Here is a 21781-nt window from a genome sequence, read left to right as displayed (position 1 = left end):
TATACGTCTGTCTTTAATGTACGTCTGTCTTTGATCTACGTCTGTCTTTAATGTCAGTCTGTCTTTAATGTACGTCTGTCTTTAATGTCAGTCTGTCTTTGATGTAAGTCTGTCTTTAATATACGTCTGTCTTTAATGTACGTTTGTCTGTAATGTCAGTCTGTCTTTAATGTACGTCTGTCTTTAATGTACATTTGTCTTTGATGTACGTCTGTCTTTAGTGCACGTCTGTCTTTGATATCAGTCTGTCTTTAATGTAAGTCTGTCTTTGATGTACGTTTGTCTTCGATGTCAGTCTGTCTTTACTGTACTTCTGTCTTTAATATACGTCTGTCTTTAATGTACGTTTGTCTTTAATGTCAGTCTGTCTTTAATGTACGTCTCTCTTTGATCTACATCTGTCTTTGATCTACGTCTGTCTTTAATGTCAGTCTGTCTTTAATCTACGTCTGTCTTTACTGTACGTCTGTCTTTGATGTCAGTCTGTCTTTAATGTATGTTTGTCTTCGATGTCAGTCTGCCTTTAATATATGTCTGTCTTTAATCTACGTCTGTCTTTACTGTACGTCTGTCTTTGATGTCAGTCTGTCTTTAATGTATGTTTGTCTTTGATGTCAGTCTGTCTTTAATATATGTCTGTCTTTAATGTACGTCTGTCGTTGATGTCAGTCTGTCTTTACTGTACGTCTGTCTTTGATGTACGTCTGTCTTTAATGTACGTCTGTCTTTAATGTACGTCTGTCTTCGATCTACGTCTGTCTTTAATGTCAGTCTGTCTTTAATGTACGTCTGTCTTTGATGTACGTCTGTCTTTGATGTCAGTCTGTCTTTAATATACGTTTGTCTTTAATGTACGTCTGTCTTTGATGTCAGTCTGTCTTTAATGTACATTTGTCTTTGATGTACGCCTGTCTTTAATGTACATCTGTCTTTATTATACGTCTGTCTTTAATGTATGTTTGTCTTTGATGTCAGTCTGTCTTTACTATACGTCTGTCTTTAATGTACGTCTGTCGTTGATGTCAGTCTGTCTTTAATGTACGTCTGCCTTTAATGTCAGTCTGTTTTTAATGTACGTTTGTCTTTGATGTCAGTCTGTCTTTAATGTACGTTTGTCTTTGATGTCAGTCTGTCTTTGATGTCAGTCTGTCTTTGATATACGTCTGTCTTTAATGTACGTCTGTGTTTGATCTACGTCTGTCTTTAATGTCAGTCTGTCTTTAATGTACGTCTGTCTTTAATGTACGTCTGTCTTTGAGGTAAGTCTGTCTTTAATATACGTCTGTCTTTAATGTACGTTTGTCTTTAATGTCAGTCTGTCTTTAATGTACGTCTGTGTTTGATCTACATCTGTCTTTGATCTACGTCTGTCTTTAATGTCAGTCTGTCTTTAATCTACGTCTGTCTTTACTGTACGTCTGTCTTTGATGTCAGTCTGTCTTTAATGTATGTTTGTCTTTGATGTCAGTCTGTCTTTAATATATGTCTGTCTTTAATGTACGTCTGTCGTTGATGTCAGTCTGTCTTTACTGTACGACTGTCTTTGATGTACGTCTGTCTTTAATGTACGTCTGTCTTCGATCTACGTCTGTCTTTAATGTCAGTCTGTCTTTAATGTACATCTGTCTTTGATCTACGTCTGTCTTTAATGTACGTCTGTCTTTAATGTACGTCTGTCTTTGATGTACGTCTGTCTTTGATGTCAGTCTGTCTTTAATGTACATTTGTCTTTGATGTACGCCTGTCTTTAATGTACATCTGTCTTTAATATACGTCTGTCTTTAATGTATGTTTGTCTTTGATGTCAGTCTGTCTTTACTATACGTCTGTCTTTAATGTACGTCTGTCGTTGATGTCAGTCTGTCTTTAATGTACGTCTGCCTTTAATGTCAGTCTGTCTTTAATGTACGTTTGTCTTTGATGTCAGTCTGTCTTTAATGTACGTTTGTCTTTGATGTCAGTCTGTCTTTGATGTACGTCTGTCTTTAATTTCAGTCTGTCTTTAATGTACGTCTGTCTTTGATGTACGTCTGTCTTTGATGTCAGTCTGTCTTTAATGTACGTCTGTCTTTAATGTACGTCTGTCTTTAATTTACGTTTGTCTTTGTTGTACGTCTGTCTTTAATGTACGTCTGTTTTTGATTTCAGTCTGTCTTTAATGTACGTTTGTCTTTGATGTACGTCTGTCTTTAGTGCACGTCTGTCTTTGATATCAGTCTGTCTTTAATGTAAGTCTGTCTTTGATGTACGTTTGTCTTCGATGTCAGTCTGTCTTTAATGTACTTCTGTCTTTAATATACGTCAGACTTTGATGTCAGTCTGTCTTTAATGTACGTTTGTCTTTGATGTACGCCTGTCTTTAATGTAGGTCTGTCTTTAATATACGTCTGTCTTTGATGTCAGTCTGTCTTTAATATACGTTTGTCTTTGATGTACGTCTGTCTTCAATGTATGTCTGTCTTTAATATACGTCTGTCTTTAATGTATGTCTGTCTTTGATATACGTCTGTCTTTAATGTACGTCTGTCTTTGATCTACGTCTGTCTTTAATGTCAGTCTGTCTTTAATGTACGTCTGTCTTTAATGTCAGTCTGTCTTTGATGTAAGTCTGTCTTTAATATACGTCTGTCTTTAATGTACGTTTGTCTGTAATGTCAGTCTGTCTTTAATGTACGTCTGTCTTTAATGTACGTTTGTCTTTGATGTACGTCTGTCTTTAGTGCACGTCTGTCTTTGATATCAGTCTGTCTTTAATGTAAGTCTGTCTTTGATGTACGTTTGTCTTTAATGTCAGTCTGTCTTTAATGTACGTCTGTCTTTGATCTACATCTGTCTTTGATCTACGTCTGTCTTTAATGTCAGTCTGTCTTTAATCTACGTCTGTCTTTACTGTACGTCTGTCTTTGATGTCAGTCTGTCTTTAATGTATGTTTGTCTTTGATGTCAGTCTGTCTTTAATATATGTCTGTCTTTAATGTACGTCTGTCGTTGATGTCAGTCTGTCTTTATTGTACGTCTGTCTTTGATGTACGTCTGTCTTTAATGTACGTCTGTCTTTAATGTACGTCTGTCTTTGATCTACATCTGTCTTTGATCTACGTCTGTCTTTAATGTCAGTCTGTCTTTAATCTACGTCTGTCTTTACTGTACGTCTGTCTTTGATGTCAGTCTGTCTTTAATGTATGTTTGTCTTTGATGTCAGTCTGTCTTTAATATATGTCTGTCTTTAATGTACGTCTGTCGTTGATGTCAGTCTGTCTTTACTGTACGTCTGTCTTTGATGTACGTCTGTCTTTAATGTACGTCTGTCTTTGATGTAAGTCTGTATTTAATGTACGTCTGTCTTTAATGTACGTCTGTCTTTGATCTACGTCTGTCTTTAATGTACGTCTGTCTTTAATGTACGTCTGTCTTTGATGTACGTCTGTCTTTGATGTCAGTCTGTCTTTAATGTACATTTGTCGTTGATGTACGCCTGTCTTTAATGTACATCTGTCTTTAATATACGTCTGTCTTTAATTTATGTTTGTCTTTGATGTCAGTCTGTCTTTACTATACGTCTGTCTTTAATGTACGTCTGTCGTTGATGTCAGTCTGTCTTTAATGTACGTCTGCCTTTAATGTCAGTCTGTCTTTGATCTACGTCTGTCTTTAATGTCAGTCTGTCTTTAATGTACGTCTGTCTTTGATGTACGTCTGTTTTTGATGTCAGTCTGTCTTTAATATACGTTTGTCTTTAATGTACGTCTGTCTTTGATGTCAGTCTGTCTTTAATGTACATTTGTCTTTGATGTACGCCTGTCTTTAATGTACATCTGTCTTTAATATACGTCTGTCTTTAATGTATGTTTGTCTTTGATGTCAGTCTGTCTTTACTATACGTCTGTCTTTAATGTACGTCTGTCGTTGATGTCAGTCTGTCTTTAATGTACGTCTGCCTTTAATGTCAGTCTGTCTTTAATGTACGTTTGTCTTTGATGTCAGTCTGTCTTTGATGTACGTCTGTCTTTAATTTCAGTCTGTCTTTAATGTACGTCTGTCTTTGATGTACGTTTGTCTTTGATGTCAGTTTGTCTTTAATGTACGTCTGTCTTTAATGTCAGTCTGTCTTTAATGTACGTCTGTCTTTAATGTACGTTTGTCTTTGTTGTACGTCTGTCTTTAATGTACGTCTGTTTTTGATGTCAGTCTGTCTTTAATGTACGTTTGTCTTTGATGTACGTCTGTCTTTAGTGCACGTCTGTCTTTGATATCAGTCTGTCTTTAATGTAAGTCTGTCTTTGATGTACGTTTGTCTTCGATGTACGCCTGTCTTTAATGTAGGTCTGTGTTTAATATACGTCTGTCTTTGATGTCAGTCTGTCTTTAATGTACGTTTGTCTTTGATGTACGTCTGTCTTCAATGTATGTCTGTCTTTAATAAACGTCTGTCTTTAATGTATGTCTGTCTTTGATATACGTCTGTCTTTAATGTACGTCTGTCTTTGATCTACGTCTGTCTTTAATGTACGTCTGTCTTTAATGTCAGTCTGTCTTTGATGTAAGTCTGTCTTTAATATACGTCTGTCTTTAATGTACGTTTGTCTGTAATGTCAGTCTGTCTTTAATGTACGTCTGTCTTTAATGTACGTTTGTCTGTAATGTCAGTCTGTCTTTAATGTACGTCTGTCTTTAATGTACGTTTGTCTTTAATCCCAGTCTGTCTTTGAGGTAAGTCTGTCTTTAATATACGTCTGTCTTTAATGTACGTTTGTCTTTAATGTCAGTCTGTCTTTAATGTACGTCTGTCTTTGATCTACATCTGTCTTTGATCTACGTCTGTCTTTAATGTCTGTCTGTCTTTAATCTACGTCTGTCTTTACTGTACGTCTGTCTTTGATGTCAGTCTGTCTTTAATGTATGTTTGTCTTTGATGTCAGTCTGTCTTTAATGTACGTCTGTCGTTGATGTCAGTCTGTCTTTACTGTACGTCTGTCTTTGATGTACGTCTGTCTTTAATGTACGTCTGTCTTTAATGTACGTCTGTCTTTAATGTCAGTCTGTCTTTAATGTACGTCTGTCTTTGATGTACGTCTGCCTTTGATGTCAGTCTGTCTTTAATATACGTTTGTCTTTAATGTACGTCTGTCTTTGATGTCAGTCTGTCTTTAATGTACATTTGTCTTTGATGTACGCCTGTCTTTAATGTACATCTGTCTTTAATGTATGTTTGTCTTTGATGTCAGCCTGTCTTTACTATACGTCTGTCTTTAAAGTACGTCTGTCGTTGAAGTCAGTCTGTCTTTAATGTACGTCTGCCTTTAATGTCAGTCTGTCTTTAATGTACGTTTGTCTTTGATGTCAGTCTGTCTTTAATGTACGTTTGTCTTTGATGTCAGTCTGTCTTTGATGTACGTCTGTCTTTAATTTCAGTCTGTCTTTAATGTACGTCTGTCTTTGATGTACGTCTGTCTTTTATGTCAGTCTGTCTTTAATGTACGTCTGTCTTTAATGTACGTCTGTCTTTAATGTCAGTCTGTCTTTGATGTAAGTCTGTCTGTAATGTCAGTCTGTCTTTAATGTACGTTTGTCTGTAATGTCAGTCTGTCTTTAATGTACGTCTGTCTTTGATGTCAGTCTGTCTTTAATGTACATTTGTCTTTGATGTACGCCTGTCTTTAATGTACATCTGTCTTTAATGTATGTTTGTCTTTGATGTCAGTCTGTCTTTAATGTACGTCTGTCGTTGATGTCAGTCTGTCTTTAATGTACGTCTGCCTTTAATGTCAGTCTGTCTTTAATGTACGTTTGTCTTTGATGTCAGTCTGTCTTTAATCTACGTTTGTCTTTGATGTCAGTCTGTCTTTGATGTAAGTCTGTCTTTAATTTCAGTCTGTCTTTAATGTACGTCTGTCTTTGATGTACGTCTGTCTTTGATGTCAGTCTGTCTTTAATGTACGTCTGTCTTTAATGTCAGTCTGTCTTTAATGTACGTCTGTCTTTAATGTATGTTTGTCTTTGTTGTACGTCTGTCTTTAATGTACGTCTGTCTTTGATGTACGTCTGTCTTTGATGTCAGTCTGTCTTTAATGTACGTCTGTCTTTAATGTCAGTCTGTCTTTAATGTACGTCTGTCTTTAATGTACGTTTGTCTTTGTTGTACGTCTGTCTTTAATGTATGTCTGTTTTTGATATCAGTCTGTCTTTAATGTAAGTCTGTCTTTGATGTACGTTTGTCTTCGATGTCAGTCTGTCTTTAATGTACTTCTGTCTTTAATATACGTCAGTCTTTGATGTCAGTCTGTCTTTAATGTATGTTTGTCTTTGATGTACGCCTGTCTTTAATGTAGGTCTGTCTTTAATATACGTCTGTCTTTGATGTCAGTCTGTCTTTAATGTACGTTTGTATTTGATGTACGTCTGTCTTCAATGTATGTCTGTCTTTAATATACGTCTGTCTTTAATGTATGTCTGTCTTTGATATACGTCTGTCTTTAATGTACGTCTGTCTTTGATGTACGTCTGTCTTTAATGTCAGTCTGTCGTTAATGTACGTCTGTCTTTAATGTACGTTTGTCTTTGTTGTACGTCTGTCTTTAATGTACGTTTGTCTTTGTTGTACGTCTGTCTTTAATGTACGTCTGTCTTTGATGTCAGTCTGTCTTTAATGTACGTTTGTCTTTGATGTACGTCTGTCTTTAATGTCAGTCTGTCTGTAATGTATGTCTGTCTTTGATATACGTCTGTCTTTAATGTACGTCTGTCTTTGATCTACGTCTGTCTTTAATGTCAGTCTGTCTTTAATGTACGTCTGTCTTTAATGTACGTCTGTCTTTGAGGTAAGTCTGTCTTTAATATACGTCTGTCTTTAATGTACGTTTGTTTTTAATGTCAGTCTGTCTTTAATGTACGTCTGTCTTTGATCTACATCTGTCTTTGATCTACGTCTGTCTTTAATGTCAGTCTGTCTTTAATCTACGTCTGTCTTTACTGTACGTCTGTCTTTGATGTCAGTCTGTCTTAAATGTATGTTTGTCTTTGATGTCAGTCTGTCTTTAATATATGTCTGTCTTTAATGTACGTCTGTCGTTGATGTCAGTCTGTCTTTACTGTACGTCTGTCTTTGATGTACGTCTGTCTTTAATGTACGTCTGTCTTTGATGTAAGTCTGTCTTTAATGTACGTCTGTCTTTAATGTACGTCTGTCTTTGATCTACGTCTGTCTTTAATGTCAGTCTGTCTTTAATGTACGTCTGTCTTTGATGTACGTCTGTCTTTGATGTCAGTCTGTCTTTAATATACGTCTGTCTTTGATGTACGTTTGTCTTTGATGTCAGTCTGTCTTTATTATACGTTTGTATTTAATGTACGTCTGTCTTTGATGTCAGTCTGTCTTTAATGTACATTTGTCTTTGATGTACGCCTGTCTTTAATGTACATCTGTCTTTAATATACGTCTGTCTTTAATGTATGTTTGTCTTTGATGTCAGTCTGTCTTTACTATACGTCTGTCTTTAATATACGTCTGTCGTTGATGTCAGTCTGTCTTTAATGTACGTCTGCCTTTAATGTCAGTCTGTCTTTAATGTACGTTTGTCTTTGATGTCAGTCTGTCTTTAATGTACGTTTGTCTTTGATGTCAGTCTGTCTTTGATGTACGTCTGTCTTTAATTTCAGTCTGTCTTTAATGTACGTCTGTCTTTGATGTACGTCTGTCTTTGATGTCAGTCTGTCTTTAATGTACGTCTGTCTTTAATGTCAGTCTGTCTTTAATGTACGTCTGTCTTTAATGTACGTTTGTCTTTGTTGTACGTCTGTCTTTAATGTACGTCTGTTTTTGATAACAGTCTGTCTTTAATGTACGTTTGTCTTTGATGTACGTCTGTCTTTAGTGCACGTCTGTCTTTGATATCAGTCTGTCTTTAATGTAAGTCTGTCTTTGATGTACGTTTGTCTTCGATGTCAGTCTGTCTTTAATGTACTTCTGTCTTTAATATACGTCAGTCTTTGATGTCAGTCTATCTTTAATGTACGTTTGTCTTTGATGTACGCCTGTCTTTAATGTAGGTCTGTCTTTAATATACGTCTGTCTTTGATGTCAGTCTGTCTTTAATGTACGTTTGTCTTTGATGTACGTCTGTCTTCAATGTATGTCTGTCTTTAATATACGTCTGTCTTTAATGTATGTCTGTCTTTGATATACGTCTGTCTTTAATGTACGTCTGTCTTTGATCTACGTCTGTCTTTAATGTACGTCTGTCTTTAATGTACGTCTGTCTTTAATGTCAGTCTGTCTTTGATGTAAGTCTGTCTTTATTATACGTCTGTCTTTAATGTACGTTTGTCTGTAATGTCAGTCTGTCTTTAATGTACGTTTGTCTGTAATGTCAGTCTGTCTTTAATGTACGTCTGTCTTTAATGTACGTTTGTCTTTAATGCCAGTCTGTCTTTAATGTCAGTCTGTCTTTAATGTACGTCTGTCTTTGATGTCAGTCTGTCTTTAATATACGTCTGTCTTTAATGTACGTCTGTCTTTGATGTCAGTCTGTCTTTAATATACGTCTGTCTTTAATGTACATCTGTCTTTGATGTACGTTTGTCTTTAATGTACGTCTGTCTTTGATGTCAGTCTGTCTTTAATATACGTCTGTCTTTAATGTCAGTCTGTGACATAACTGCTGTCGCTAATCGGACAAACTGCAGAGAAAAGCCATCAGGCGAGGTGGACCTTGAGGACGAGTACGTAGAGTTGGCGGGTGCTTATTGCTGCTGTGCTTCTACAAACACAAGTCAGCAGGTCCTGGGTGCTACAGCGGTTGGTTTAGTTTCTGCTCAGCTTCATATGACCGCCCAGAAAGAAGATTATGTATCTAAACTAAAATGAAAAGACTAAAAACAAACATACAGGAGGAATAAGACAGACCAAGACGGACCTCGGCCATTATCTCTTTAGAGGCTGAAAAAAGTAAGGACTTTTACAGCCAAGTAGCAGGAACATGGATTGCATATACAGAGGAATGAAGACCACAAATGGTCAGGTTTTCTTGTTTTTCTTTTATAAATGAGACAAAAAAAAGACTAAATAAATAACAATTAAAAAAAAGAAAATCAAGCATTTGAAAACAAAAATTTCACCTTAACTGAATTATTCTTTTTCTTTTTCCCTCTTGATGAGCAACTTGTATTAAAATTGATTAAATCACCTGAATTTTAAGCTTTAAAAAGAACTAAGAATTTAACTGAGGATCAAACCTGAATTTGTGTTCATATCTCTCTTGCTGCTATAAAAATAAAAGAAAGGCCAAATTGTTTCTGTATGTGTGTTTGTATTGGTGTGTGTGTGAGAGGGAGAGGAACGCTGATGAGATATGAAACCTTCCCAGTGGTCAATGTTCATGCTGAATTTAATAGATATTTAGTTCTTATACTTGTAAATCTGACTCCAGATGAGCCAGTGCTTCACCAGCCATGAACCTCACCGCACGTCACCGTCTGTGTTTACTGCAGCTGATTTTGAAATGTTTTACTTGATAAAATTTACATGCTCTTTCCAGTTCAGTTTGTCTATTATTACCTATTACTAGTTCAGTGTTATGTATGATGTAGACTGAATGCACGTTAAACGTGTCTGGTGAAATACTGCATAACAAACTGACATCAAATCCTTTAGCTCATTAACAATACACTGATATCAAAAGTTGTTATTAAAGCTGCAAGAAAACATGAGAAAATGAGTAAAAAAAAAACAAAAAACAGAAGCTGACCTGATGGCAGTGCACATGTCCAGCCCCATCTGAACACAGTTCTTTGCGTGGGTGGGAATGGGGTCAGGCAGCCCAGACACACAATAGTAGCAGTCACCCAGGATCTTAATGCGAAGACATCCATTCTTCTACAAAAAGAAAAGGTACGAGAGGGAGAGTAAAAGGTTTTAAAGTTCAGACCAGCAAAGCTGCTCTTTGTGAGGAAATAAAAATGGTTATTTTTGGCTAAATGTGTTTTTTTTTTACCTTGGCAATATTATCAAATCTGCCAAAGAGCTTGTTGAGCACAGCAACCAGCTCCTCTGGTGAACAGGTGCTCGCCAGCTTGGTGAAGCCCACAATGTCTGCATACAAGATGCTGCACAAACACACACAGACATACACAAATACTACAATAATTTACTGTAACAGCTTAATTCTTGCTGCATAAATATAGAATAAGTACAGAATATCACACTTCTGTCACATCCAGTCAGAGACCAACTAACCAAACTCAGGTGTGTCTTCCAACTCCACACGCCATGGTATGACGGTGTATGAATTATTCTGAAATGTGTATATTTATTAAACCATTCTTCTTTTTTGCATGGTAATCTTGCATAATAAACACCCAGAATACCTTCTGGTGTGCAAAAATCCCAACAATATTTGGTTGGGTCATGGTTAATCAACGAGATCTGAGCAGGTCATAAGACGCTAAGACAAAAATCCTCAAAAAGACGACAGAATCTATATTTTAGAGGGATAAAGTAAAGCAAAAAGGAAATAAGAGTCAAAGTATGACAGCATGTGGTTGTGTGATCGTCACCTGACGTCCTTGTGCTGCCGTATGTAAAGGCTGTGAAAGTTGTGGAAGTTGGATTCATTCTCCTTATCACTCTTGGGCTTGGATAGCCTCTTTATCACCTCCGTTTTCAGCTCCACGGCAATGTAGCGTGGCAACACCGACAGGAGGAGTTGCTCCTGTTGCCGAGGAAACACACAATATGGGGGTAAATGTGAGTGAGAAGGTGGCTGAAAAGTTCCAAGAGCTTGTGTTGTGGGTCACAGACTTCTGTCTCACATCTGTGGCAATCTGTTCACCCAGTGACTATAAATGAAACAGGTGGCCTCCTTGAAGTGACGCCACGTTTACTTAATGGATCATGTTTCATCTCTTTGTTTACTCGATATGAATGCTGTCCATTCTGGTTTGCCTAATCTATTGCTGCTGAGCTTCAGACAAGTGAATGATTAATCTATTGGCCTAATCACAAGACAAGTATACAGGTACCAAGCTGTGCCTGTCCATTTAAAGAGCCCTTTAACGAGAGCAATTACACAACAAAATTCTAATTAAATGTAAATGAAACAAGTTGCCAAGAAGTGACCTAAAGAAGTGGATTTCAAAATATTATACTAACATTAGACACATGTTTATATAAGAGTGTGCAAAGCAGGAAAAAATGCAGAAAACCTGAGACTATTTGTGTTTTTATGTTATAAATTTTCTAGAAAGTTGACCAAGTTTGAGTTTGAACCTGCTGATATTTTCTTATTTCCTTCTGGGAACGTATGGCGCTGAACTCTTCTCTCTTCTGATTGGATATCCTGAGATTGTGCTCGGTCATCCACTTGTGAAAAGTCCCGATGCAGTTCACGCACACAAAGAGCACGGCATTCGCCACCAGCTGGAAGAGGAGAGCACATGATTGGTGCTTTCTTGATTTTCCTTCTGTATGAGGCGCACAGAGTATACGGTAGCAGATAAACCAGCTCAGTGATACGTAAATTTGAGACTGTGAGCCTGAAAGCACACAGAGGTACACAGACAAATGCCTGTTTATGCATGGCTCGGTTCAGGACCTCTTTGTTAAACAGTAACATGCTTGGAATCATTTACATCTTTTCCAGAAGAACTAAATGTCGGTGGTCACACAATACAAAGCATCAGTGAGCGGGGAGGACCACAAGTCAGGTGTGCGTTGAATGCAGATGCTGCTGTTTTGCACATGCAAAAAGACACAGAACTCGATATCTAGATGGACAGATAACTTGCAAATTTATGACCTCATTTACTTATGAAGCTTTATAACCTGCACCTATGTTTCTTTAACTAAAAATAGTCTGTACAGTCTGAGATTAATATTTACTGTCGTCTCATGTGGAAAATCTTTACCTGAACAGTCAGACCTGGTGTCTCTGGGCTGGTGACAGGGAGGTATACACTAATGATGATGATGTGCGAAACACTAGTTCCTACCCCAACCATGAGGGCCCAGGCCAAAGAGAGGGGCAGCACAGTGTACACACTCAGAGAGAGGAAGAGGAAGAACGCTACCTGAGAAGGTAAGAATAAAAAATTATTTATAGAACAAAGGTTTAAAACTAGCCAGCCTTTCCCATTAAAAAACTTTATTTTCACCTGTTCCCATGCAGCCACTGGTCCACCTGTGAAGAAGAAGACTATAGCAACGATGTACAAAGTACCCCAGACAAAGAGGGCCAGCGCTCCCCCACAGCGCCTCACTGTGGCCAGCCAGGGCAAGTAGGCAAGTAGAATCGCGTTGAGGCACAGAACCACGCAAACCACCGCAAGAGCGCCAACATGGTCATTAAGGTTCTGTGGAGAGAACTAGCACATGTGTGAAGGTTTAACCAAACAGACATCTTAGCTGCAGCAACACTTCTTCCAAAACAACACAAAACGAGCTGTAATTCACGTCGCTCTGGATGTAGGCCTACAGTATAAACTAGAGGGGGAAGAAAATGAGCCTGCAAGGATTTAATTAAAATATAAAACATATTCTTAAGCTATCTGGACATGAAAAAAGCATCAGACATTACTTTCATTAAAGGATTTGGATCAGGCTATTTTAATCTAGCTGAGGTCGGCATTGTGACGGAGCTGTCGCCAAACCTTAAATACTTTATTCTTCGGACAATCTGCTGTAGATTTTCTGATGTTCTAGTAATTACTGTCCAGTTTAATCAAGTTATAGTTGATGGTTGACTCAACGGGGCTGAAACATGAGCTCAAATCATCACCTGTCCACTAGCTGATATACTTTGTTTGGGTTTCACCAGAAATGGTGCACATTATGCCCAAACATCTACACTATGATAGTGTCTGTCCATAAAACACTGTCCCAGAAGTCTTGTGGTTTGTTCAACTTTGCAAACCTAAGCTGTGCTACCACGTTCATTTTAGAGAAAACGTTTTCTCCTGGCAGCCCCTCCAAACAAGCTATACTGGTTCATTCTTTTTTCTAATTGTACTACGATAAACTTTCATTTTAACAAGCTGACTGAGGCTTGTAGAAGCTGGTTTGTAGAAGCTGAACTTTCTTGGGCATCTACTCCTGCGAAGACTGGCAACCGTCATGAATGCGGTCCACTTATTAGTAATCGGTTTCTCTGAAGAATTATGACTCCAAATATTTTGCAAATAAGTCATGAAATGGGTAAATAATTATATTAAATTAAAAAGGATGGATGCAAGTTTGAACCCAAACAAATAATGAGAGACATAGAAAATAAATGCATGTTAATAACCAAAGCACTTTATGTAGAGAACTTGTGTGTTTTAGTGGGAACGAGAAGTCATTTAGACACAAGCACAAAAATGTGGGTTTTGAAAACACCACTTTCTTGGACTTGGCTGTTAGTCTTTTTTCAGAAATGGACTCGTATTGATTTTCTCATGCAGCTGAGAGTATTGATTTATTTTCAGTCCTCTCTGATAGAAAATAATATCTTTGTTTGCTAACTTTAACAGATGTACAATAACGTATTAATTGCACTGAGGTGAATTGACCCCTGAATTAGCCAATCGTGAAATCATCAGAAAAAAAAGTCCCATTTAAATAAATAAATCAGTTTTTTGTAAGGAAGAACAGTGACAGAATGCTTCATATTCTCTGGTTCCTATCTGTTCTCAAAAGTGAGAGTTTGTTTCCCATGTATTCTGTTATTGAGGTAATAAAATATTTTCTGATGTTTATCCTAACAAAATACGTATTTCTATGAGAATACAGAGAAAAGTGGCCCATCTCCAGACTGGAGAACATCAAGTCATATAGGAATTTCTTCAGCTGAGAGGTGGCAAGCAAACGAAGATTTGCTAAAGATTAAGATATCCCCCCTCATCCAAACAATCAAAAGCTCTGTCTCACCCTTCCTGTGGTGGGAATGAGAATGATGATGACCACGCAGAACACCAAGGACAGCACCAGTCCAGACAGCATGGTCGGAGTTTCTTCAACACACCGTAGAAAAGCCCTGTGGAAGGTCCTGTAGCAGCAACACAACCCCTCTTTCACACTCCGGCCAGACCAGGTGCTTCTCCCATCATCGTCTTCGTCCTCATTGTCCAGCCTGACATCGATGCTGTCTCTGCTTCGGTTGATTTGGAATGAAACGTCAGGTACGGGAGAGCTGTCGCGGAGGGAGTTTTCCGTGTCTGATTTTACAGTCAGGTCTGTGTTGGAATTGTCCCGCTCATCACCCATCATGCTTTTGGTGGTTTTGTCTGCTTTAGAAGGGTCCAAACAGGACTCAGACAGGTTGACAAGAGAGATGGGATTTGTCTTTTCAAATGACTTTCCATCAAGCTCCATTAACTCTCCATCACAGATATCAGTGCTGAAGCTAGTGGAGGCATAACCCGGGCTGGATTTTCTGCTGCTGTAGTCTGAGTCGGAGCAGCTGTTGTTTAGCATTGAAGTGTTGTTGTCACTTTCAAGCTTATTGGCAGATGGATCAGCTGGGGTGTCATGGGCTTCTGACCCCTTCAACAAAGAACTGGTCTTGAAAGGTTCAGGGGCGTATCCCGTTTTCACCACACCCACCTCCACAGAAACCTGAGAGACACTGAGTCCTGACTGGGTCTCACAGAGGTTTGGTGTGCTGCCATTACCGAGGAATGTGCTAATGTCACTGCTGTGTGCAGCATGATTTTGGATGTCTGCTGTATGACTGAAGTCATCAAGCTCCAGGATATTACCTCTGTCCTTCCCATCACTGGAAATGACAACAATGTCTGGCACCTGCGGCGCTTCTTCTCCAGGCTTGTCCGGGGAACCTTGGGACTTCTCTGGCATGGTGATCTGAGCATGTGCAAGTAATTTCACAGTCTATCAACCTGCCACGCTGCTTTCTCTGGCTGCCTATCAATTTGTCTAAATGATAAACACACAACTTTCCCTTCTCCTTGTCAGGAGTTGTTAATATCTGCCTGGCAAACCGGACTCCAATCTGTCTGTGTGTCAGGTTAAATAAATTAAAAGTATGACAGTCTAAAATTCAGAGAGTCCAGCTCCTCTGATTGAAAATTCTGCCACAGATACAGGCAACGAGGATCTGTTAAGGTCCCAGAGGTCTGTAAGGAATCTTTAACTCCAGCATAATCTCCCTCGCTGAGTGCTGAGCCATGTCTGGTAAAGGTGGGGCTTTCTGGCAAAAAAATGAGAAAAAAAATAGAATTTGATCACAGCAAATAAAGCTTAAGTCAGATTTTCAGCTCAGGGACAGGGACCTGTCTAAATAAAAAGTGCAACAAAGAGAGCAGAACTTGCACCCGGCCGTGGTTTTAATGCCCTTTTAATGACACACTGCTTCTAGTCATTTCCCCATTATGCAAAAACTAGTTAGTCTAGCTGGTGTTCAAAATACAACCTGTACACAGTTCGGGTGTGTACTGGGATGAGAAATCAGTGACTCATTCTGTGCACATGAAAAGCATTTTTTCCATTCTACACCTATAGTCAGGTAAGAAAGAGAGTAATTCTTCTGATTTAAAGGTTTATGTATCTAGACATGATCAAACATTCTTCTCAGGCCTAAAAATGAGTTAAAAACAGGTGAAGGTTTAAGCTCTCTTTCTGGAGACATAGCCTGCTGCGACCCTGATGCCTAAAGGGTTACTAGCAGTTTGGAAAAGACCTTATAAACATTTCCTGAAAACACAAAACCTCAGTTATTATAGAGGTGCTCACACTGATCAGATAAACGACTGCCTCTGATAAATATTAGCACCTGGCTGAACCACTTATTTGCTATGGCAGCAGTAAGGGTGCACTTACTTATTTCCTTTCTAGCATACTGCAGTTTAGCTTTGTTTTTATCACTGGGATTTATATGTCATGTGTTGTTGTCAGCTAAGGTTAATTGACCTAATTTCAAGAGTTGGCAACACTCAAATCTATTTTTATCATGTGCTATGTAAAATCTAGAGGGTGTACTTTCTTTTTCACATCATAGTACATTCTGTTCTGTAATCAGACTCTTAGCTGCCTTCCTCTTCTTCCGAGTCACCTGACTTTGTCACCTCTGTAGATTCATCCAATTCACCTAGGCCCACTGTCCAGAGTAGTAGGTCAACTTTACGATGTACTCTTTTATATCAAATTACAATGATCTGGTCTGTTTCGGCACTTCTGCGGCACTTTGCAGTAACTGCTCTTACTTTAGTCAGCTGCTGCTCTGCTGGTGCGCTTTTCCCCTTTCTGCTGGTTTCACTGCTCTGTTCTGCTTTTTCAAAATGAAGGGTTTTTCCCAAACTTCTTTAATCACAATCCTTCAAGGAACATTTGATCTCTTTTTTGATCATTTCAGGATAGTGTCTTGGAAATATAAGCTGTCAATTATCTCGTAAGGTAAAATGGGTCATAAGTATTAAGTGGTTTTATGCTTAATGGCCATTACTTTTCAATTAATGAAACCTAGATGGACAAGAAAAAAATACTCCGATTAACCAACATCTTAAATTGTGCTAATAAAATTTTCAAGCAAGTCCTCTTCAATGCTTCTTGCCCCTTAAATGTTTAATGTAAAATGTTTTGGGAACAGAAATAGAGCCCTAAAAGTGAAGGAATCTCCATGTTTAGTCCAGCAAATTATATGCAATATATATATATATATATATATATATATATATATATATGTGTGTGTGTGTGTGTGTGTGTGTGTGTATACATATATATATGCCCCAAATGTTACTTAGAAAAATTAAAAAACCCCAAAGAGAGACACAACTTTATCCAGTAGAATCATTAAAATGACTTCAAAGAATTACAAAAAGTGGAAATACAAGCAAAAAAATGACCAACGTGACACAAAAAAATGTCCCAAATGTTTAAAAAGAAACTGAGAAACAAATTAGCCCAGAATAGACATATAATTACATATAATTATGAGTACAAAGAGACGCTAAAGTGGTCCAAACAAGATCTCATAAGACAGTATTAAACACAAACTCCTATAAGGAGATGCGACCTTAAAGAGACACTAATGTTTTATCACGCATAACAAGGAAAAGTAACAAAGCATAAATTAGTAGAAGGTGGAACTGGCTTGTAGTTTTCATTTAAAACCATTTTAAGTGCGGAATAAATCATAAAAAAAAGCGTAATTTCTTCACTTTCAAGATTTTTCACACAATGTCCAGTCGCTCATAACAAGGTAAAAGATGTTAAAGGGAGACAAAGTTTTAGTTCATAGAAAGCAAATCCAAGCAGCCTACTGACGGCGGCAGGTTGATCCAGAAGCTCTGGATAATTCAGGTGTTCGCTAAACACGGAATAAAGGCGTTAAAACCATGATGACGAACAGAAATGTGCTGGACACGTTGAGTATGTGAGCTGAGGTTAAGATGCGAGTTTGCGGCGCTAAAGGAGTGAAATCCGCTCAGAAACCTGCTGGACTTAATGTGTTACAGTATGATGAACAAACTAGGAGTTAACAGCTTAATATGCTGACCTGATGTGGATGTTCTCGGAGATTTCCCGTCAGGTGCGCGTCTCTTACGTCTCACTCGGGATAATGTCAAGTTTTCCTCTGCGTCTGTGCCGCTGCGCGTCGACAACACGAACACAACTATTTCACTTCAGCCCCAAAATAAACCACAACAAGCTACACAAATATTCTCCTTTTTCAACAGCAGCCACTGGAAAGTGTTGGCGCACGAGCCACTCTGTGATACTGAGGCAGGTGTGTGCGAGCATGGGCATGGGCGTGCGCGCGACGCGGGAGCCGCCGGCGCGCTGCGCCGCTGCAGCAATACAAACAGGAGGAAGGTAAACACAGAGATGGAGGGGTCAAAGGTCAGGCTTCAGCAGAGGAGACAGGACGGATGCTGCCAGCAGGTTTAATTCCCGTCAGTTTGAATAATTTAAATGGCGTCAAATCAAGATTCAGCATAAATGCTGTTCTTCCAGAAGTGTTGCTGGGATGAGGTGTGCCTGTTTCTGTTGTGTTCAGTGGAAGTTATTTATCTATGTTCTACTTTTTGTGTCATATCTTGTTTGTATTATGACACATTTGCATTAATAAAATAAAATAAAATAAAAATAAAAATCTATTCTATAATTATTGCTTTTTAAAAGGTGGCTTATGACACATGAATGTAGTTTTTCTGAAGTACGTTTACTACTTCTATACTAGACTGTGAAGTCAACAAATGAACTTTTATCAGTAGATACTGTAAATGAATAGAATTATACAGTAGTTATACAATAACAAAATATAAGTCAGCACTACTAGTAATATTAAATGGTTCTGCATATGATTTATCTTGGAAATGACTGGAAAAATAAATGAGTCCTTCACCTTGTTCTCTTACTTTTTTTATTGCCTGAAACTTTCAAACATGTGATTATATGTTCATAAATGATCATTGGGTGGTATGTAGGAGGGGTTGTGGCCCCTACTCTGTAACTGTCAATCAAAAGAAGCAAGTTTGAGTCATATTGTCCAAAAACCTTCTTCTTCTTTTTCTTTTTTAATCTTTATTTAACCAGGAGATGATCCATTGAGATTAAAAATCTCTTTTACAAGAATGTCCTGGCTGTCCAAGATGAAGCAGCAGTACAAACAAATGTAAGACATTTAACAGTTATGCAACAAAATCACCAACATTTACAAACACTACAGACATAAAATCTAAAGACATAATGATTAGCTATTTAATAGAAATAAGATCCTACACAACTACATGATACAAGTACAAACTAAAACCTCATATCTTTTGTTTAAAATTTAAAAAAGGGATGAGAGACCCCAGCCTCTTCCTAGCCTGCAAATCATTCCAAGACCAGGACCTGAAAAAGAACAGACTCCTCTTTTCTGAGTCTGTCCGCACAAAAGGCACCTTGAACCTCCGCCAGCTACCGGCTCTAAGACTGGACGTGTTCTGGAGAGCTATGAACTTAGATAGAGGAAGGTAACCTGCCCCAAATGGCCTAATAAATGAAAATATACCAACGCTGCAGCCTACGAATATTTAAAGAAGAGAATCTAGAAGAGAGGTTGCTTTTCAGTTGCTGTTGTTAAGGGTTAAGCCTAGAAACTGCATGATTAAGCTTACACTATAGTAAAACTATGGTTCTAGTTGAGAGAAAAAAAACAAACACAGCTGCTGTTGAATTTTAATGTACATACTGATATGTTTGCATCATGTCACCTGGATGTTTCCTGATAAAAAGTAACCATCAAAAAATATTCATATCTCTGTCTCTGTATTTCTGTGCATTGACACTAAATAGGGTTTGCACGTGTTTTGACAGCATGTTTTCTTTTAATGCATAACTTGACAGCAGTTTCAAAGAGATGTGCAAGAAAAGAGTGCAAAGTCAAAGTTGTGCAAAGATTTCTTTAAAACAGTGCAAAGAATAAACCAAAACAATGTAAAGACAAGCCAGACGTACTACAAAGAATGATTGAAAAGATAAAATCAGTGCAAATATGAGGCAAATATGAAGATTAGATAAAGCAAAGATGAGATGTAAACAATGCAGATGATACATTTAAAAAAAGTTGGAGAAACCAGACAAATAAGTTATGACGTAAAAGATAAGAAATAAAAAGTGCCAGAGTGAATTAGTGCAAGGTATACTAAGTAAGAACATTTACATGTAGTTACTGACACATATATATATATATATTCTGATTTTCAGAAATAATTTGATCTACACCAAAAGGATGGGATTTACTTGGATAGCTGTTGAAGATTGCATTCATTACACTTCTCTGGTCACTTCATAACACACACCTTGCTAGTACCGGCTTGAACTCCCTTTTTCCTTCAGAACCACCTTCATTCTTGGTGTCATAGATTCAACCAGGTGGTGGAAACCTTCCTCAGAGGTTTTCTCCATATTGACATGACAGCATCACACAGCTGCTGCAGGTTTGTCGGCTGCATCCATGATGAGAATCTCCCGTTCCACCACATCCCAAAGCTGCTCTACTGGACTGAGATCTGGTGGCTGTGGAGGCCGTTGGAGTCCAGTGAACTCATCGTCATGTTCTAGAAAGCAGGTGGAGATGATCTGAGCTTTGTGACATGGTGCATTATCCTGCTGGAAGTAGCATCAGAAGATGCTCCACTGTGGTCATAAAGGGATGGACATGGTCATTTAGTTTTAAGGAGCCCAAAATGTGCCAAGAAAATATCCCCCACATCACAACATTACTATCAGCACCCTGACCACTGATGAAAGGCAGAAAGCTTTCATGATGTTTCCACCAAACATCTGACCCTCCTGTCTGAATGTTGCAGCTGAAATTTAGACTCATACGACCAGACAACGTTTATCCAAATTTCCTTTCGTCTGTCTGAATTGCAGCCTGGATGTCCTGCTCTTAGCTGTCTAACATCTCCAACCAGTTTACCCAGGGTGCATTTTGCTCCAGACAACTGCTGCTCACGGCATATTTATTTTTTCTTTTCAGACCATTCTCTGTAAACCGATGGTTGTGTGTAAAATCCCAGTAGACCAGCACGTCTGGCACTAACGACCATGTCACATTCAAAGTCACTTAAACCCAGTTTCTTCCTCATTCTGATGCTCAGTTTGAACTTCAACAAGTCGTCTTCACCACGTCTACATGACTACATGCACTGAGTTGCTGCCATGTGATTGGCTGATTAGTTATTGGTGTTAACAAGTAATAAAACAGGTGTATGTAATAATGTGATCGGTGAGCAAAGATACTGGGAACCGAGATATGTTTGGTTTAAAAGGCATCCCTTCATTCATCCATTCATTTTCCAAACCCAGGTTATGCATCCCATGTTTTGTTTATTTTTTCAGATTTAGTGACTTTATAGCTTTAATAATATTTCCATATACTGCTAACCAACACATTTTATGACATAAGCAAACACGCATGTTCATACTGCAGTGTGTGTGTTGCAGCTGCTCGGTGTATATGGAACTCAGGATTAAGCAAGGGGCAATGTAGTGATGCTAAGGAGAAAATTTACTAATATAAATAATGTAAGGCTCATTGCTCATCAATCATTTTCTTTCACAGCTGACATTAATCAGTCTACACACATCCTATGGTGTTAAACATTTCTAAATACAATAGCAGATCAAAACAAAAATAACCAGCATGGCAAAAGGCAACACAATGCAACCCAGACAGACCAACCCAAATTTCAGTGCAACAAAAGCAACCTGCTGAACACTCCGGAGAGCAACTGGCCAGTGCTTTCACTTTCTTTTCATCTTTTTCTCCTGTGAAGTCACCATATCAAAGGGTAACTAACCACACAAAAGCAAATATACTGTACGTGCAAGACTAAGCCAACACAACCTCAAAGAACTGAAACTTAGATGTTAGATAAGACATTACATGACTTAGAGACAGAGAAAAAATAGAAATCTTGTATGTTTCCTCAATTTTTAAAGGAAAAAGCAACGATTGTGTAATAAACAGCAACATTTGTGCTTTAAAGTAGACATTTTCCATCATTAAGCACAGATTTCTAGAGTTTTAATCTCCGAGCTGATCTTTTCCATCACTTGTTAAAACAGTTAAAGCCAGAACAAAACTACTGGTCTCTGTCACTGAAAATAACTCATGCAGATTAGAGCAAGGCTTTGCTATTCATGCTAAATACAAACTGTAAGACACATAATTTCTTCAAGAAGCCTCAAATCCTCTCTGATGCACTGCGCCTGTTTAAAACTCCTCAGGTGTTCCCAGAATAGATGTGGTGGTTAATTTTATCCCTATTGTTAAAAAAATCTCACCTAACTGGTTAAACGTCG

At 38.1% G+C, this 21781-nt stretch overlaps 1 protein-coding gene across 2 annotated transcripts in view; it reads right to left on the bottom strand.

Annotated features, from left to right (window-relative positions):
- LOC121640677 (adenylate cyclase type 4-like) overlaps positions 1-17893 on the bottom strand; it is a 36197-nt gene extending 18304 nt beyond the window's left edge. The window contains exons 1-8 of one of the 2 annotated variants that reach the window (XM_041986498.1): positions 17481-17893; positions 13898-15176; positions 12148-12345; positions 11902-12063; positions 11264-11413; positions 10552-10706; positions 9990-10101; positions 9744-9871 (exon numbers count right to left, since the gene is read on the bottom strand). In XM_041986498.1, the coding sequence (XP_041842432.1) occupies positions 9744-9871; positions 9990-10101; positions 10552-10706; positions 11264-11413; positions 11902-12063; positions 12148-12345; positions 13898-14824 (1832 nt within the window). In that variant the 5' untranslated portion in view covers positions 14825-15176; positions 17481-17893. Of the gene's footprint in view, positions 1-9743; positions 9872-9989; positions 10102-10551; positions 10707-11263; positions 11414-11901; positions 12064-12147; positions 12358-13897; positions 15177-17480 lie in introns of both variants that reach the window. The other variant, XM_041986497.1, reaches the window with a different exon arrangement.
- Positions 17894-21781: the final 3888 nt, after the last annotated feature.

The sequence above is a fragment of the Melanotaenia boesemani genome, chromosome 5 (genome assembly GCF_017639745.1).
Source record: "Melanotaenia boesemani isolate fMelBoe1 chromosome 5, fMelBoe1.pri, whole genome shotgun sequence".
Taxonomy (NCBI): domain Eukaryota; kingdom Metazoa; phylum Chordata; class Actinopteri; order Atheriniformes; family Melanotaeniidae; genus Melanotaenia; species Melanotaenia boesemani.
This window is presented reverse-complemented; position numbering and strand designations above follow the sequence as displayed.